The following is a 20,036-nucleotide window of genomic DNA, read 5'->3' as shown; positions in this document are numbered from 1 at the left end:
CAGAACACAGGGACTGGTAACTTGTCCACTACACATGGTCATTACTCCACTTTTGGGCCTCATTTTTCTGCCCTCATTTACAAATTAATATCAAGTGGTATAGCCTGAGTCAGCAATCCCACTTCTCGGAATTATCCTGTAGGACTTGTAAATGTGAGAATGATATATGAATGATGTAGTTCCCCCAAGGAGTGTTCGTCATAGCAAAAGATTGCAAACAATGACATAAGCACCACTAGGGAACTAGTTAAATAAATCATGGTACAGCCATATAACGGAATGGAGCTATTTTAAAATCTATGGAAGTGCTAAAAGGAAATAGTATTGATGGGTGAAAAGGCATTTAAATATACGTGTCATTTATTTACATACTATTTATAGACTAATTACAGAAAAGATACCCAGGAAACTAGTGCCTATGGGACTTTTCACTTCTACCCTCTTTATTTATATGGTCCACTAAGGTTGATAACCACATCGTGTGCCTATCAGGTGTCTGTCACTAAACTAGGCACCAGAGAAACAGGGCAAATCCAATTCAATCTCTGCCCTTCCAGTGTTCATAGCATATGGTGGGAAGCAGTGTGGTACATGCCACGATATAAATAGGGTGTCTGAGAGGGTGTATGTGAGAGAGGATAACACCTGCTTCAGGATGCCGACCACTGAGCCCCAAAGCACCAAGTCTGTTCATGCAAAGGTACTCCATGTTTTATTTACTTACATATTTTCAGTCTCCCCCCACTAGAATGTATGCTCAACGAAGGCTGGAATTTTTTACTATTTATTCACCCAGTGCCTTGAACACGGCCCGGCATACAATAAGAGCTCAATAAATAACGGACGGACGGACGGACGGATGGGTGGATGGATGGATGGATGGATAAATTGATGGATGGGTTTCAACATGCAATGGCAGAGAGCAATCCTTTCTGAGAAGCTCTAACCAAAGGTCTCCTTCAGGGTCACCAGTGTGAGTCTCTGTTCTTAACCAACCCCCATGGCCCTATGTTACTAAGGGCAGTTACACCATTGACACCGCCATCCTTACACTTAGCAATTCATAAGCCCTTCCACACATGTGCTCTCATCCCGACCAGAATCCTCCCAACAACGCCATGAAGAAACTAAGGCCACAAAAGTGACACAGTTGGGACTGGAGCCCAGCACTCTGGAATTCTCATTTTATGGTCTTTCCTAATCTCTCTTGGAATCAAGAAGATCAGGGCCCTCTACTTTGGAGAAAAAAAAGTGTCTTGCAAGGAAGGGCCTGAAGTGGTTACAAAGCTTCAGAAGTGGGATGCCCAAAGCGCTCTCTCCAGGCTCTCGAGAGAAGACTTGTAAACTGGTGCTCCACAAGGCTGCCTCTATGAGCACAAAGCAGGCGAACAGCGCCACAAAACCCAGCTTCAGGTGGGTGACTCAGGAAAACGAACCACTCAAAGAAAACAAGTTCCAGGAAGTCATACAAAGCAGCCAAGAGACCACTAAGTGAATTAAGGAAGCATCTTACACAAGAGCTCCTTTCTTCAGCCCATGAGAAAGCTTTCTAACCATACATGGTGAAAGAGAAAACTGTGCCCAACATCACACGCTGTATTCTTTGGCTGTCTCACCAGTTAAGACTTTCAGAATTCTGCCTTTGGCTAATTCTCTAAAGTCATGAAGCAAAAAAAAGTTCAAAGTTTAGAAACAGCATATGAAAACCATGAAGTTGTTGTAATTATTATTATTGCAACAATACCTTGCTAATATTCATTGGGAAGATATGATAGATCAGGCACGAGGTGTTTTACATGCATGGCATTGTCATTTAATCATCTTAACAATCTTGTAACAACCTTCACCCCAAACCAGACTTACTTTCCTCCCCAAGCTTTCTACCTTTCAGTGATGGGCAGAGAGGCCTGTGCCTGGTACTTTCCTAGTTCCTTCAGCCCCATGAAGACTCTAGAAGAGTTAGCTTTCTCTGAACATTTTCAAACACAATTCAGACCCACTGAACACTTTTTCAAGTGAAAGGGCAGTGTCTCAACAAAGCCCTTCCACACCTGTGCAGCAGACCTCCAAGTGCAGCTGCCCAGTGTTCCCTTCTCTTGGTCCTCTCTCTAATGACAGAGGCAAGGGGCTCTTAACCACAGGACCTGGCCGCCTGGCCACAACTGTTTGATCTAAGCAGACGCCTGACTGAGACTAAACTAAGCATTTTCCCTCTCCCAGGAACTGGAAATGTGGAGCCATAAATGGGCACCTCTGGAGCCAAGCCCCCAGAACGATGGCAGTCTGGAGGAGAAACCCAAGGAAGAGACTTGGTTCTGCCCCTTTCCCCACGTGGGATGCAATAGTTCCTTGGACTCAGTAAGGCATTCCAGTGTCTGGCCCACACTTAGAACCAGTTAGGCAGTTTTCTAAAATGACCTGAACTATACATCACCCCTTCCACCCTTCCTCCCAGCCTGGCCTCAACCTGTGTGATCCTGGGAGAAGGGAATGGCAGAGTATATTTTTGCAGGTGTTAGGAACACCAGATCAGCGGGATGATAGATGAGAGAAGTATGCGTCTTCCTCTTTCTCCCTTGGGATTACGGAAATGTCAGTTCTAGGCTTCTTTGGGTGGACTGCTATAATACCGTGGGTAACATTCTTAATAAAAAAGACAGGCCCTGGCAAGTCCACAACTCCCAGCACTAACAGCAGGTGCCCATGCCTCTCAGGGGACCAGGAAGATATCCAGCCCCCATTCCTGCCCCTCCTCACTGGGCACATTCATCCAGTGCACCTGCCACTTCATTCGTTCAAATCACCATTTATCAAGCACCTACTATTTGGCCAAGCCAAAATGTTATGACAGACACATGCATTTTTATCCCAGGAATGCCAGCTTCTTCATTTATTAGCTATGTGACTTTGAGCAAATCACACCTCTAGGCCTCAGTTTCCTCACTGGTCATAGGCATGACAACAGGTGAGTTGTAGTAAATGAGGCACTGCATGAAAAGGCCCTAGCACACTGCCCAGCAACAAATGTTGGCAACCATTACGAAAGAAAGGGTTCCCATCCATCTTGAACAGTCAGACCTTTCAAAATGTCTCCCGGAGATCCAACCTGGAGACTCCTCCTTTTCTCCTATTTGTGTGCATGCTTCCCAATCAACACCAAGATTCCTTCCAAATTCTGCTTCTCTGATAGGGGGAGGATTTTTGTAAGGATTAAGGCTCAAGAGAGTTAGCCTGTGGCTCATATGATGAGAATCTCTATAGCAGCCATGGAAAGAGATCTTTAGAGATGCGTGAAATGCTTAGGAAGTCACACATGGTGAAGGGGAGCTGGCGCACTGGGAGCAGATGTCCCTCTGAAAGACCGATCGTTTTAAAGTGCAGGCTTCATTTTCTATTGGTAGACAAGTTATACTTATCCCTTCCTTCTCGGGCAACTGGCTCCTCCTAGCAGAGAGAGAGGACAAAAGGAAAGATGAAAGGCCAAAAACCATATGGCATTCCCACAGCTGGACAGGGCAGCTGTCCCACTGACCAGAGCTCACAGAGAAGCATTTTATGACTGGGCATAAAATCCTGACAGTAGGTATATGAGTCGGTCAAACAGAACCAACGATGGCCAGTAAAGAAAGGACAGGAGCTTGGGCTTGGTCAGGCACGCTGGCCTGGGGTAGAGTGAGGACACTTGAAGTGGGAGGCCTGGTATGGGACTGAAGGCCAAGCTCTCCGGAGGGGAGAAAAGAAGAAGCTACCTTCAGACACATCATGCAGCAAATCCTTCTGGCAGATCTGGGTGGCAGGGAGGAATGTCTTAAGAAGTACCAGGTGGCTCTCCAGGGCTATTAAAATCTTTTTTTAGAGCCCTCGTTTACACTAAAGATAGCAGAGAGCAAACAGTATGTCCACTGAAAATGGAATCCTCCTACACTGCTGGTGGGAATGTGATATGGTGCAGCCATCTTGGAAAGCAGTCTGGCAGTTCCTCAGATAAAGAATTACCACATGATTCGGCAATTCCACTCCCAGAATATATCCAAGGGGAATAAAAACACGTCATCTACACAAAAACTTTTACACAGTGTTCATCGCAGCATCATTTACAATAGCTAAAAAATAGAAATGGCACACATATCCATCAACAGCTGAATTAACAAAATGTGGTATATCCATACAACGGAATGTTATTCAGCAATAAAAAGGAATGAAATACAGACACATGCTACAACACGAATTAACCTTGAAAACATTATGCTAGGTGAAAGAAGTCAGTCACGAAGGATCGTATATTTGTTATGATTCCATTTATATGAAATGTCCAGAATAGGCAAATATATAGACAGAAAGATTAGTGGTTGCCTAGGGCTGGGAGGAATAGAGAGATTGGTAGCTAAGAGACATGGGGCTTCTTTTTGGCGTAATGACAATTTTCTAAACTGATCTTGTGGTGACGGATACACAATTCTGAATACACTAAAAGCCACCGAGTTATATATTTTAAATAAGGAATTGTATGATATGTGATTATATCTGTTACCAAAAAAAAAAAAAGAAAAAGAAAAGAAAAGAAAGAAAGAGCAAGCCAACCCCAGAGACAGAAGAGGACCAGAAGGTCCTGTTTCTCCTCTCATATACTAGTCATTGAGTGTCTATGCTTAGCAGTAGGGATACATAAAAGGAAAAAACACAGGTTCACTTTTGGGGTGTTTCAAGTTAAATAGGCGATTGTAATGGGCAGTGAGTACTTTATGGTAGACAGCTACCAGGGGAGGGAAGAGGAGGGCGGTGAGGTTGTCCCGGGAGCTACAGAGCCCAGCACAGATGGAGACCTGGATATGGAGACACTAACCTAGCCCCGGGGGATCGGAAGCTGTGAAGAAGTCAACCAAGTTTAGTGAGGAGGCCTGAGAAGAGTATTCCTAGGAGAGCAGCATTTGTAAAGGCTGTGAGGAAGAGAACTTTCAAGGAGCTATAAGAAATACAAAATAGGGAAGGCAGAATAAGATATGAAGGTGGAGGTGGATCAAATCATGGGACAGAGAGGGAGGCTGGGTACTCTGCTAAAATACTCAAGCTTTATCTTCGATTTAGGCCACATGGAGCCTTTGAAGGTTTTAAACAAGGATTATGTTTTGCATGTCAAGACGGGATTTGTGCCCCACGCCCCAACTGAAGGTGGGGAGACAGGTTTGGAAGCTGCTGTATGATTCATTTGAGACATAAAGACTAGGCAGTAATGGTGGGCAAGTGGAGAATGCCTTCCCCAAGGCTCCACTTCTTCCCAGCATTTCATGCCCTCGACCCCCTTGGGAATCCACCCCCCCTCCACCTCCCCTCAGCTTCTCTCCTCCCTAGGCACGCAGCAGGCACTGTACTCGAAAGCAACCTTTGTGGGACTTTCAGGACAGGTACCAGAGTGTGGTCCAATCCTCACTGTGGTTCATGCAAATTCTGACTGTGGTTAAGCCAAGCATGGCCTTACCCTGATTTCAACAGGTGACAGACAACCAACTACAAAAAGCCATGGTTTTTGCTGGCCCAAGTTCTAATAGTCTCTAGGAGATCTGTCAAACCGCCCTGTCTTCCTTGGATGTCAGGCCCATGTGTGCTCACCAGCAGACGTGTCCCAGCCCATGATAGCTCGGGGACTGACCATACTAGGCTGCTCCTCTACCAAAAGACACAGCAGCAGTGAGGTTGGAAACATTAACCCCAAGTCAAGACTCTTGAAGAATAGAATTTCTACATGATGAGAGAGACAATACACAGGCCCTTGCCCATCACAATGCCACTCCTCTTTTCCCGTAGTTACCCACAGGCTCTCAACCTCAATGATCCAGAAACAGGTCTGTAGTCAGTGAAAATATTTGCTGAATCACCCTCTGCTTTTCTGTGCCCAAACACCAAGAGGAAAGGTCTAGGTGAAATGGGTGGCAGGAAAAGAGAGGAAGCTCTGGCCAGGCAGTCCAGCGGGAGGACTGACCTGCAGGCTTACGTGTGGGCCTTGGGATAGTGGACAGGCTGGCTGGGAGGTGATCCCCAGAGATTATGGGGAAGGGCCTGAGATTACACAAATGCTGAGTTTGTGGAGAGCTAATATCCATTTACCCATGATTTCACAGCAATGGAGCTCTTGATTTTAACAATAATAATATGGTAGCCCAGAGCCTGGACAGGCCTGCAGCGAAACCTGGATCTGAGATGTAAACTTTTCACTAAGTAAGTGAAGGAAACGAGCCCTTCAGGGCCAGGGAGCTGATGGGGTGGTTCTCTATTTGACAAAATAATTACTCTCAGGAGTGAATATATCCTTGGCCTGCCAGACTAAAACACAGTTCAGATGCCATAAGTTGCCTTTGGAGAGAACTGAGCTAACAGGAAAGTCCAGCAGGGATTCTGAGTGAGGTGAACAAAGAGAAAAGAATTTTTAAACCCCAGCTCCACAGGAGCCATAGCAGGATGTCTGCCTCTCTCCCTGGGCCTGAGGCACTGACTTTCTGCAGTTTTAAAGTAAAACACTTTAAAAAATAAAGGCTTCACTTTCAGAAAACAATTTGGCCATTTATCTTAAGAACTATAAAAATGTTTAAATCATATCTGAACCCATAATCCTGAAAATCTAGCCTGGGGAAACCTAAATGTGAAAGATGCAAACACAGAATAAGCTTCAGACTCAAAGATATTTATTGCAGCGGTATTTACACTAGGAGAGAGTGGAAATGATCTAAATGCCTGGTAATATAGAGGAATGGCTAAGTTAATTATGGCAGAACTGCATGCTCAACTACTATGAGGGCATGGAAAGTAATGATTATGAAGACTATGAAATAACATGGAAAGATGTCAATGATACAGAATTTAAGAAAAAAGCAGGATACAAAAGTCTACATACATATAGAATGAGCTCACCTGTAGCTTAATTTTAAGGCAAAGTCTCTTAGGCCTGTACAATGGGCTGGCATTTCTGAGAGAGCCCACAGAGCCCACGACCTTCCCTGGCAGACCACGGGGCCCAAAGGATGGCACACTGGCAGGATTATTACACAGCTTCCCCCAGGGCCTGGGCTCTGGGTTTGATTTGGAGGCGTGTGGACATTACCAGGGTGGCAGCAGTGGTGGTGGCGGCGGCAGCGGTCACAGCAGCAGTTAGGTCGGCACTGCCCTCTCTTCTCTTCTCTCTCTCTCTCTCTTTCTCTCTCTCTGTCTCTAGGAGGTGGAGGGTACAGAAGAGGAGGTAGGTGGAGAGTAAGAAGCAGACCACAGAGAGAAGCTCCTCCTTCAGCTGGCTTTGCTACAAACAGAATTAACAAGTAAAGGCAAAAGGCCCCCACTAGAAGAAAAAAAAGAAAAAAAAAGGAAAAAAGAAGGATGGATACAAAAAGGAGAGGTAAGGAAGAGAGGCAAATGTCAAGGCTGCAAAGGAAAAAGGGCCCATTCCAACCACCGTTGTTCCAGGGCAAAGGCAAATCTCTAATAAGCAGTTGTTCCCTGTCCTGAAGTCAAGAGTGAGCAGAGAAAATGGCATTTCCCAGAATAACATCCAGGGAGGCAAGTCACCAGCCCTGTGAGTACCTGTAAGTGCTTTGACACATTCCTCAGGAGAATGGAAGGAGCCATGGACAGAGAGGAAAACAAACAGCAAAGGAGACCCCATCACTGGGGCAGTGCACAAACAGTGGTAGGACACAGACACTCCCAGCCCTCCCGCAACCCTCTAGAGCCCTAGGCTCCAAAAGTCTGAGTGCTCGAAGGAAGGGATGCCACAGGATAGGATTAGCCCTGCCCCTCCTGAGCCCTGTTCCTGCACACATCAATCTGGACACTGACAGCTCAGGGAGGAAATGGAAGGCAGGGGTGGAGGATGGTAAACAGAGATGAATGATCAAGACAGAAACCAAACCAGTGGGGGCCACAGGGTCAGGCAGCTGTCCTCAGTAATGGCGCAGGCTCATGAGTTTGCTTCACCCCAATTCATCTGGGCCTCATTTAGGAACCAGTTGCCTGGCCCAGGGACAGAGACAAACTGCTGAGGTATGGTGACAGATGCTCTCACTCACTGAAGGTACAAAGGGTTCTCTCCAAACCTGCCGTCACTTTGTCCCAAACAAGCAGCCTGGAACCATCCCACAACAGTGCACAGATAAAAAGGAAGAGGGAAAAAATTCCAAAGCCAGACAAGCCAGGTCCCCACTCTACTTCCAGGCAACCCAGCCCTTCAGGCCAGGGTTTAGCTGTTAGCATAATTGGACAAGCCTCCTGGAGGGTTCTGAGGGTGTCACTCCAAAGCTACCCTCCACTCCCCATGACCCAGTGGGACTTGCAGCATTGCCAACTAGATGTGGAGCTGTTCCTCAGTGAGGGAAATCGAATAATCTAGCAAGGTGAGGCATTCCTTAGGCTTCAGATGATCTTTGTCCAATGCCAGCTCCACCATCCAGCCACCAGGGGACCCAAGCAACCTACTTACCTTTGTGAGCCTTCCCTCAGCAGGAACAACGAGAATAACCATGTGCCTCACTGGAGGGTGGTTAGGGTCAAAATTCAAAATGAGACTACAAAAGATATTCAGTCCAAAGTATAAAAACCACAAAGAAGTTTTATGGTTTATCAACAACCACAGGGTTAAAGTTGGCTCTCTTCACTTTTCCTGAAAAGAAAGGCCGCCCTAAGGGCTGTGTCCCAGGCAGCCTGCTCTGGTCAGTAAGAAGTAGGAAACTTGAGGGAAAGCCCCAGGAAGGGGCCATGCACGTTCCCAAGGGTCATGACCTGGCCTGAGAAAGGAAGCTTCATTTCCAAGAGGTGCAGTCCTCACTAGAGAATGGGGAGCAAAGGGTCCTGAGAGTGGGTGTAAGTACATAGGCAGAAGTCACAGGGAACAGCTTCGTGCTCCAAAGCCTGGATGAGCACCGGACTGACTGTGCATGGAGCCGTGTGGTCAGGTAGACCTAGGGGACTGGGAGTCCAGGGGCCACCAGCTGGGGTGAGCACACACACAGGCAATCACCCATCATCCCTCACTAGGAAGCACTAAGTGTCCTGGGAGCATGAGAGACGGAAAAGTCAGCTCCACCCAAGGCTTCACAGAGCTAATAACGTTGGGGGGCTTTAAATGGTTGCCAGAAGGAGAGCAAGCAGGGGAGAGAAGGCAGGCAAGCAGGGCAGAAGGTTCGGCATAAGCAAAGGCTCCAGGCTAGAGCGTGGAATGTATCTGGGTAAAGATGGAGATGCCAGTATGGCTGTAACACAAAGGGTGTGAAGGAGTGCTGAGAAGGAAGGCAGGTCAAGGCTGGACTGCAGAGGGTCCTGGATGCTGAGCTCAAACATTCAGATGCTTTCAACTCTTGCTCGTGGGCAGTGGCAACATAACGAAGGGTTTAATGAGAGGGCGTGACATGGTCAGAACTAGAAAGATCTCAGGAAGCTGAGTGAGATCAAAGGTACCAGAGGATATACAAATGGAATTGGAAAGACCGCTCCTGGGCGCTGGCTCCAGGGCAAAGGCCACCATGGTGATTACAAACCCATCAAGCTAGCTGGGCCTGCATTCCTCATTTGTGTGGTAACTTTTACGATGGTTTATCTCACAAACATTCTATATTTATTATTTAAGGGTAATGCTGCCATGTGCAACCTGTCTTCCCTTTACATTCCATGGTTTGTTTCCTTTCCCGATTAAAGTATGAGAAGTGCAGTATGCACTGTCCCCCATCACCTATACTTTGATGTCCGCCTCCGCGCAAAGGTACCAGTGCTGGACCTTGGGTAGGACATCTATGCCTCGAAGCAGCACCCTTGGCTCTAAGAGGCTGGACATGCCAGAATCCTAATGGGATTTTCAAACACTGGTAGGCTAGGCAGGAGATCTGAGGACAAATAGCAATGCGTATTCTCCATCTCAACTGGTAAAACCTCCCCTCCCACCTCATTTATTGTGAAATGTAAGTTGTTATGGTGATCGAAGGGGTCTAAACAAAAATGGGGTGGTCAACAGCTTAATATGGACAGAGTAGGAGCCACAAAAGCCCATGAAAGATCACCCCTATGTGTGGAGCTAGAGACCCAACCCTACTCTGAAGAAGCGGGTAGGCTTGACATGGTCCCTACATCCCCCGAGATTCTGTCACCTAATGGTTCTGTTTTATGGAATTATCCACTATTCTCTGACCCTATGGAGGCCACCAAATGAGAGGGAGAATCGACACTGGTACCGAGTGACTGAGTACCACAAGTAAAGCAAGATGCAGGGAGAGCAGTAAAGAGTTTATCACCATAGTACTGGGCAGAGGAAATGGGCAGGAAGAATGGGGGGCAGAGGGCAAACAGAAGAAGCTCAAATCACAGCAGTATCAGTTACTGTTCACTGAGGGTTCACCAGATGCCAGGTGCTTCTCAACCCCGTGCAGGAGGTACTTAAACCTTTGTCCTCCTACCAATGAGGAAACTGAGGAACTCAACTGAACTCAAATTGAAGAACTCAAACCTAAGGTCACTAGCTGGAAAGTGGCAGAGCCAGAACCTAAGCAGTCTGAGCTGGAGCTCACTCGAAACTCTGGATACCCGGCTTTGAGAAACACATTTGGGAAGGGATGAAATGGCCTTGAGGGGAAAGTTACTTCTCCTGCAGTGAGAGGGCACTAGGGGTCAGGGAGAGAGGTTTGAGCTGCAGCCCTGCTGTTACTTAAGCGACTTTCTACTTCCCCTCTCCAAGCCTGTTTCTTCACCTGTGAAATAGAGCAGACATTTTCATACCATCTGGCCTCCAGAGCCCAGGAAAATCCCAGCAAAGACTGAAGGGGAAGTTAGGGGGTGGGGATGGGGACGGAGACATGGCCCTACTTCAAGGAGATTAACTCCACTGTGTCCTGTTGGAGATGGAGGGTTGTGTAGTTTTAATGGGGGGCAGAAGGAGGTTCTGTTCTTAAAAACCTGAGAACCCCTTGGACTAGATGTCTCAGAGGCCCCTCCTATTTTAAGCATTCTTTCTCCCTAATCTTAAATGGGGTAGGGAGGTGAACGATGAGTCAAAATAACAAGCGGGGTGTCTGACAGAGACACTAAGAGGCTCTAATGACGCCTACTTGCTCAACAAACAATATAAAAAGGTCAAGGCCAGATGCTACAAACTTCCCTTCAGCTCCCTTTCTTCCTCTAAAATAACTATCATGTAAGGAACACTGGAGGTTTCCAAGTTGTAAATGGAGGAGTGATGCAAATGTTTCTCCTCTGGCCTCTTTTACAGGCTTACGTCTCCTATCATTACTTTATTATGTGTTCCTTACTACTATGGTATAATATTCTTTACTTGAAAGGCAGGGCAGAATTCAAGTTTCTTCTTACACTTGGTTATCTGGAAGTCAGTCTATATTTTCCCAAAGAAATAAGCAGAGTGAAATTGGAGCAGAAGAAATAAAATTAGCCGGAAGAGAAAGAAATAGAGGAAAGATTCTCCTAAGATGGGAAGCTAGCTCTTAAGCTAACCCTTGGAAGAGAAGGAAAAGATGAAGAGGCAAAAAGACATGGATGGAGGAAGATGCAGATGATACTGACAAGGGGCGAGGGAAAAAAGACAAATATGTTTGAAAAACTAAAAATAAAATATTTCCAATGCTAAGTGACAAGTGGGAAAGAAAGGAAAGGGAGGAAGAATGGAAGGTTCTCAGTATCCTAGAGAAAGTTAGGAGGCTGCCTGCTGTCTCTAAAGTGTGATCCACAGAACACTCATTACTCGAGATGGTTCTTGGAAAACAGTGCTCCAGTCAGACAAGTTCAGGAAGCACCACGTGCTGAGTACTTATGAGGCTGTAATGGACACTAGTACACTGAGGGCTCTAAAGGAATGAGAACTGCTTCCCATTGTTCAACCCAGCATTCCTCAAATGCACTTGGCCTCAGATCTCCATTCTGGAAAGTACACTTTGAGAGAATTCCCAACTTAGGCAGTGTCTAGTGTTAGCCAGGTCAGTGGTGCTACTGGTCTATACTGGCTTGCTTAGCTTTTCCACTGGCTTGGACTGGGGCAGCCAGGAGTATATAGCAGATATAAGACATTCAGAAGTCTGTTGTTTGAAAACTGAGGATTATCTATGTAAATTATGTCATAAGAATTTAAGATGGTGGCTATATTTCACTGGTCTAATATTTGTTTTGACTTTTTCTGCATCATCACTTAACTCTCTTACCCTCTTTACTCAAGTATATATTTTAATGTAACTTAGATACCATCCAGACCACAGATGTCTGTCTTCTGGTCAGGAAGATTTGTGGGAGGCCATTAGATGCCTTGATGAATGAGATCTGACAATACTGTGTCTATAGTGTATCACTCATCTACTGGTACAATAACCATCGAAGAAAAAAAGGAGATGCAGCTGGCAAGGCTTATTCTTAGTAATCCTTGCTGGCTCCTGGTGAGGGTGGCTTCTTCTTCCATTGGTTTAGTATGGGCTTCTGAATTTTGCCATAATCAACATGTGCTCACCAGCATCAGATAAGTGATCTTTGATGACACGTCTTTATACCTAAACAAATACTTATTGGCCTGCATATTTACCTCTCTTACATTTTCTTCTAAGACTGTCTTCTAAGACTGTCTAGCTGTCTTGCTCACAGATTTTTCTTAGGACCCTGATCTGTGCCTCACTTGGCCAAGAGATTCAAACAGCCCCAATGGGTTTGCCCGCCACCTGCTCTCCCATTCTAGAGCTGTCTCCTTGCAGCAGGATTGTTCTGCTCCTTTCTGCCTGGCAGACTCAGCTCACACACCTGGCCTTGCCTTATAACCTCTGCTACTTTCCTACCCAATGTTAATCTCAATATCCAGGAGCATGCAAGGTTCCTTTCTGCCTTTAAGTCCCTATTCACTGGCCCCAGCTGAGAAGCCCATGTCTCCTGCCAGCCTTTAGAACTATTTTATATCCTGGTTCTTCCAGGCCATTGCTCTCTCCTTCCTGAGCTTCCAGGGCATTTGGCAGCCACAATCAAATCATCTACTATTTGGAGTTGTTAACAAATTTGTTCCCTGGAACGGTCCCACTTGCCATAAGTTGGGATGGAAGCTTCGGGGCAGGTAGAACTCGGACTTTACACTTCTTTAGCATCTTTCTACAGCAACTGGTGCGATACTATGCATGGCAGTCCTCAGAAATGTTTGATGGACACACTGCTATTTCTAGCTCCCCTTCTGATCCAAAGGAAGGCACACAAAGTCCCTGAACTTTGATGGAAGCTGTCAACTACCAACAATTTTACTACTTCAAGCAGATCCAGAGTTTATCTTGAAATAAAATGGACATTGGGCCTTTTAGAAATGAGCATATTCTGCCTCTTCCAAGGAATTTCAGTGAAATTTGGTATATAGAGAAGTTAGATGTTATTATACCTAAGAGATTATAGTCTAAAGATACGAATTTTAGTATTCAGAATAAACTTTAAATATCAAACTTATACTCTTGGAAAAAGAATAATGCTCCTCAGACTAGAAATAAGCAAAGTTATCTCAACAATTCTGCCTCTTAGATCAATCTGATTCTCCAGGTCATGGTGCTGGAGGCTGATATGTCTTCAACATTAATTTCCTGCAGGGTAAAGCCCAGCACATGCGTATCAGACACGCAGTAAGAAGGTTTCTTTTCTCAGACTCAGTCCAGTCCACATGATGCTCACTCACCCATAAATCAGACTTCCCCAGATATTTTGCTGGGGCCTGGCATTCAGGCCTGGACTAAGGGCATTGCCTCCTGTGGGTACCCCAGAAAATGCAGTCAGACTGGATAACACTGAAGTTGCCTAAAAGTCTGACATCTAAATGGGAGTTTTTATTTTTTAAAAGGGAAAATACATAGCTACTCAAAGACAGGAAAATCAGTTCTGTATTTGGAGAGAATTAGGGCCATCATTTTTCTCCCAATTTTGTGGGAAGGCTACTTCCAAAAAACAAAACAAACAAATCATCAATTTCCCTTGCCTGAAAGAATAGCAATAAGCAAGCACACTGCATAGCATTTAGTTCATCTACACTGTTTAAGATAAGAAGGATATTGGGGTGTAAAATGCCAGATGTCTAGGAAATTACTTCCCTTCCCTCGCCCGCATCATTACTCACATATTTGTACACACACACATTCCCTCCCTCACTCCATCTTCCCGGACATTACCTGGTTGATAACATAGATGCCATAGTCCAACTGCTGACGTTGCAGGATTGGGTGCAAGTAATACAGCCAGTACTTGAGGTGTTCCTGCCGCTTTCGGAATGGAATAATGATGGCCACCTTGTGAGAAGAGATGCAGTCCTTGGGGGCATAGCGACCGCCCATCTTCACCTCAGGGTTCTGCTCCGCCACAAGTGTCAGGTCCACAGGCATATTAAACCCTATCGTCAAGGGGCCGGCTAGAGAGGTGGAGGGAAGGAGAAGTTAGTAGGCCATAGGACTTGCTACTTCACAAGCAGTGTCAGATGAGCAGGCTGTAAGAAACAGCTTCCAACAAATGGCAGTGTGGCCATGGAAAAGGCACTCACGCCCAGCTCTAGGTACTATGTCCAGCAATAACGTGACCAACTATTCTGGGAAGCTTGTCAGTACCAGGCAAACCTGGATGGCTGGTCACCCTAGGAAGCACTCGTCTGTCCAGGACACAATCCCCTCAGGCTCTATGTTTCTCAATCGTTAAATAGAAATGAGGTAATTCCTACTATGACTTCCTGACAGCCTGTTCTAAGGATCAAAGAGCATGTATAAGAATGTACTTTCGCAATTGGTAGTTACGAAATATTCATGGGGATGTGAAGTACAGCATAGGGAATAGAGTCAATAATATTGTAAAAACTATGTATGGTGCCAGGTGGGTACTAGACTTATTGGGGGGATGATTTCATAAATTACATAAATGTCTAAACACTATGCTATACATCTGAAACTAATATAAAATAATATTGAATGTCGACTGTAACTGGGGGGAAAAAAAGATGTGAAAAAAATAAAAAAGAGAAAGTACTTTCTTAGAAATTCTGAGGTTGAGACCTAGAGTTTGGCCACCTCCCAGCTGGTGTGGCTTTGGACAGGTTCTCTCTGAACCTAGCCTAGCTGGGGAAAGGAGTGTGCGTGTGCATGTGTGTGTGTCAGGAAGGTCAGTGTTGAGAAAATCAGAAAGTGCAAGGGGTGGCGTGAGTAACCTATGTCTCATGGATTGAGGCACAGATGAAACAAACTTGATGGGGAGGGACTAGAACCCCAGAGAAGACTCAGGGGGAAAGCAAGAAAACAGTTGGAAAAATACATCAAAGAAAATGCTTACTAAAAATAAGGCATGAAATAATAAGAAAGGGCATGAAAAAAGGAAGAAAACTCAGGGATGACTGTAAAGTTTCTGGCCCAAAAGAACATGGCTCCAGATAACAGAAATAAGTTAGAGAGCTCAGTGGCTTAGAAGAAAAATTGATGAGACCTGGAGGAGGATTCTGAGTGGTAAGTTAGGAGCAGATCAAAAGGCAGAGGGAATGGTGAGGGTAGAAGAAAGATAACTAGCCCAGGGACACGCAGGCAACTGGAGACAGAATCATGACTTGAACCCAGACCCCCAGTATTCCCTGTAGGCCAGGCTTTCTCAAAGTGGGTTCAGCAACATGCTCAATGGAAGAACATGTCCCTTGGTCAAATGAGGCTCAGAACCCTGCTTACTAAATCCTGCTTCTGAAAAGTTATGGTGTACACCAAAGGCTCTGTGGAGTGGTGCAGTCAAGAAATCTCCTTCACTTTATTTAACACACCACTTCCCAAACTTCCTTGGCCACAGAACCAATTTATCAAGAGACATACTCTGGGAACTGTTACTCTAACGTAGCCAGCTTCACCTGTGAAACGAACAACTATAAAAACAAAGGAAGTTACCTACAGAACACAGGTGAGAACACTGACCACAAGCTCTGAGCAAGTTCACCTGAAAACATTCTGGTGAAAACCACCCAAGGCACAGTGTGCAGCCCTCTATCACCCTGTTTGTTTATCAATATGCGGCTCTCCAAGCACCCCAGTCCCTAGAGATCACTCACCCTCTGAAATGAGATAGCCCAAGAAAAGGAAGCTGTGACTCTTGCTCTTCCTGCCAGTTTGCAGACTCACCATCTCCTCCCCTCCCCTCCCCAGTCCCCCAGTACTCCTCACACCTTCCCTCCCTGCAACACTGAACCAGTTCCATCATCATGAGAACTGTTCCCATTTCTCTTCTTTTGAGACACAGCTCTGATCATCAGTTTCCTGCTAAAAACCTCCAGTGGCTCTAGGGCTATGTAGCCTTGGACAAGGTAAAAACAAACCTCTTAGCTTGGCAACAAGGCCCTTCAGTCTCGGCTCCAACTCCCTCCCCATTCTTATAAACCGTGCCTATGTTCACACTTTTCCCTTTGCCAGAAATGCTCTTCCTTTCTTTCCTCCAACAGCAAATTTTTGCATTGAGAGATAGGCCAGAATCTTAAAATCAAAGCCCCAATCTGACCTCCTTTTCCCTTCTTCATTACCACAGAACTACATAGCAGATCCCCTGGAGCAGGAAGGGGATCCTCAGGTTCCTCCCTGGCGATTCACCTTCCTCTCTGAAAGGACAGGGCCCTCACAGATCAGTCCTTCAGGTGACTGACTTACCTGCCAACCAATTTCCAATATCCCAGGGTGCCCTCAAGTGGCTAGGTGGTACACTCTAGGACTAAATAAGGGGTCACCTTGGACTAGTTTCTCTATCAGATTCACCTGAGGCAACCTGTAAAAATTTAGAGTCTCAGGCCCCTCCCCTAGGGAGCTAGATCTTGGGAAGGACCTAAGTGGATAATTAATAAGGATACTAGGTGATCCTGTTTGTACAAGTTGGGCAATGGAGAGCTAAACCTCCCATCTTCACAAGTCTTGGGGCTTTCAGGCAAGGAGGGTCCCCTCAGGGTTTTCTACAACTCACACCTCATGGAAGCGGCCCTTCCACAGAGGGCCTGCCAGGCCTGGACTGCTTGACTCCCCAGCCCTGGGCAAAGCCTTTTGGAAGGCCCTGCAGCAGCACAGTGCACTTGTGAAAAACATAAAAGAAGATCGTCACTGGGCTTATCTCACTTCAGAGAGCCCCACAACATCTGTAAACCCCCAGCCCCACCCCACCTTTGGTTTTCAAGATACTGCTAAACATAACCCCATTTTCGGGAACTCGAGAGGCATCTGGACTGTCACTCTACCAACCTGCTTACACCTTCTGAAACCAGCCCAGAAGACAGGAATTCACACTTGGTCTGCCTAGCCTCCTAGAGCAGACACCTGCAGGCTGGAATGCATCAGTTTTGCCCCATCGGGGAATTCCAGTCAGGTGGTCCTGAGATGAGGAGAGGATGCCTGGGCCCTAGTTCAGCTCCACCAGTGGCTTGCTGGATGATCTTTAAGGAAGTACTATCTGCTCTCAGGCTACTGGTTTCCCATTTGTAAATTACAGAGATTGGAACTCAACTTGCCCCAAATGGACTCTTACCACCTCTCCCATCAGCTCCTCCAATGGCTCCATGTAGAGCTCTATGACTGAACAGCCTCTTTTCACTCTCCTGCTCCTTTCTGCACCCCACTCACCACCCCTATCATGTCTCATTGAGAGCACCCTGAGCCCCGGATCCTGCCCTCCTTGTCTAATCTGGCAATTCTTTTCTCATCTTCTCTCTGTGAAGTCTCCACAGCTCTGAGAATCCTGAGGCTCGCACCTCTGAGAGTGGACAGTACTTGGCAGTCGGTTGCTTCAGACCTGGAGCTGAATGCCTTTTTGGGTCTAGTGCCAGCCAGGAGGCCTCCCTGAGTGCCCTCTGCACACCTCCTGCTGTGCTGCAGGGGCCATCCTCCACTGCATGCCTGGCATCTCACTGAGGAAATCCATAGAGCTGAGACTCCAAGAGGGCAGTGACTAGCTCTGCCCAGAACCTCACAGACCTGCTACCATGTCTCAGTGCCACTGCTTGCAGTCTCAGGGAGAGGGGAGAGGAGGAAACAGAGGGCTGAGGGCTGCATGACAGTCCTCAGACTAAGCCAACACTCCCTTGCTGTGAGGCGTATGGCGTGTGCTACCACAGGCCCTCAGCCCCGCTGGGCTGGCTTGTGTGTTTTCTTGGCTCTAGGAGCTGGGAAGCGGGGTTACGTAAGCAGATGAGCAGATGTGAGCCTGTCTTCCACTCCCCCAGCTAAAGCCCTGCCACGTGGGCGTCTCGGCTGGGAGTCCAGGTCACAGCCTTGCGTGTAAGTCACTCAATAACTTCAATGTGTGAGCTCCACTAAGACAAATTCCACTGCTCCCTTGCTCAGCATGGCAAACCCAAACGCACACATGCCCTTCCATCAAGCCCCCGCTAATCTAGAGCCAACCCAGCACAGACTCCCTGCCTCCCTTTCATGCTAGCTGAACCACTGTTTTAATCCTCTAACCTCAGCAAGACAGGCTGGAACATTTAGTCACTGCCTCCCAACTGGACTGACCGACTGGCCAGTGGTTCAAGACACAATCCTTAGCCAGATGCTGAGTTATGACAATGTTTCTCAATCTTGTAAGTGGTTCTTCATTAGCTAAATGTAACCAACATATCACAATGCCCTTTCTTCCAAAATTAAGAAACTCTGACTTTTTAAATGTTAAAATGTCCTTTCTTTTACGAAATTATCACAGTGAATTTTGATGCTGGATTAATTTTTATTTTAATTTTCTAAAATTCCTTACTTGGCAACCATGAGTCAAGCCCCCTAGTTTCTTCTGAAACTTTCCTGGGCAGTAAATTTAAACATGTGGGAAATGTGGGAGTAGGCAGTGCCCAGAGATTTGTGGTTCTAAAAGTTGGGATGCTGGACCGTCTTCCCTGGCCAGGCCTCAGTACTGACAGTACACAGCACAGCCCTCTTTGAGCTATCTCCTCCCCAACTACAGTGTTGTTCCCAACCACAGGCATCGTGGGTGGGCCATTTTTCTCTGTACCAATCTTTCGAAAGCCAGATATGCCCTAGAAGCCGAGCCAGGCGCTACCAAATTCCCAGGCTTAGAAATCACAGCTGTTTACAGTAGTCCCATGTCTCATGGTGTCCCTTGTGGCCCCTTAGACTAGAAATGAGAAGCACTATCTACTGCACGGGGCTCATCCCTAACGTTATCACCAATCCAACGTCTGCCTGGCTTCAGCTCAAACATCTCCATCCCTAAGAATCCTTCTTGGATCACTCAAGGTTGGTTCTTACTCTTCTTCTACCTCAAGTACTCACAGCACCACGTCCACTCAAACATGCACCCAGTTAGCATAGAACGTGTGCCAGTTGGTGCCCTGCTTGCAGCAGTGGGGCGGGATTAAGAGAAGGTCTTTGCCCTTGACAGGGGAGGGAGAACAGCTGATATGGCACAAAGGAAGGGTCAACTCCAAGGCCAAAGAAGAGTTAAGGACAGCTTTGCAGAGAAGCAGCTGCCTGAACTGTGCCCCTCAGCTCCTCTCCAGGAGCCCATCACATAGAATTGTGAGTATCCACTTGGCTGCCATGGAACCAGAGTCCACCAATAAATCCTACCTGAGTGCACGGTACAGAGTTATTCTCCCTGTTCCCCTGCCACTGATGCAAGCAACAAAGAGGATTTCGATAAACGTCAAGAAAATTTGAAGGAAAAACATGGGACAGAGCCTCCAGAAGAGACTTAAGTCTCATGTTAACCATTTCTCATTGAGTCTTAAAATCTAACTCACAAAGGCTTGTGGAATGGTTTAGTTCTTAAACGGGATGTTCATGGTATTTTTCTTTATACCTTTGGGTATATCTTTAAATTTTAACAATAAATATTTTAAAAATATAACCCAAGGTCAAGAAATCTGACCCCTCCTTCATCTCTTTCCTAATAAGGGAATGTCTTCCAAAATAAAGATTTCAAAATGTACTTACTACCCAGTGACCAGAAAACAGAAATAATCTATTCCTAATGCTGACTTGATGTCTCAGGCACACTACACACTGAACACAATTTCAATACCCACTGTTCTTGCTGCCATTTCACCATCCAAGCCA

At 46.3% G+C, this 20,036-nt stretch overlaps 1 protein-coding gene across 1 annotated transcript in view; it reads right to left on the bottom strand.

Annotated features, from left to right (window-relative positions):
* B4GALT1 (beta-1,4-galactosyltransferase 1) overlaps nucleotides 1-20,036 on the bottom strand; it is a 47,987-nt gene that overhangs the window by 7,707 nt on the left and 20,244 nt on the right. Inside the window, exon 2 of the mRNA XM_039875575.1 lies at nucleotides 14,148-14,383. Within this exon, the coding sequence (XP_039731509.1) occupies nucleotides 14,148-14,383 (236 nt within the window). The remainder of the gene's footprint in view (nucleotides 1-14,147; nucleotides 14,384-20,036) is intronic.

The sequence above is a fragment of the Pteropus medius genome, unplaced genomic scaffold (genome assembly GCF_902729225.1).
Source record: "Pteropus medius unplaced genomic scaffold, Ma_sr-lr_union100, whole genome shotgun sequence".
NCBI lineage: Eukaryota > Metazoa > Chordata > Mammalia > Chiroptera > Pteropodidae > Pteropus > Pteropus medius.
This window is presented reverse-complemented; position numbering and strand designations above follow the sequence as displayed.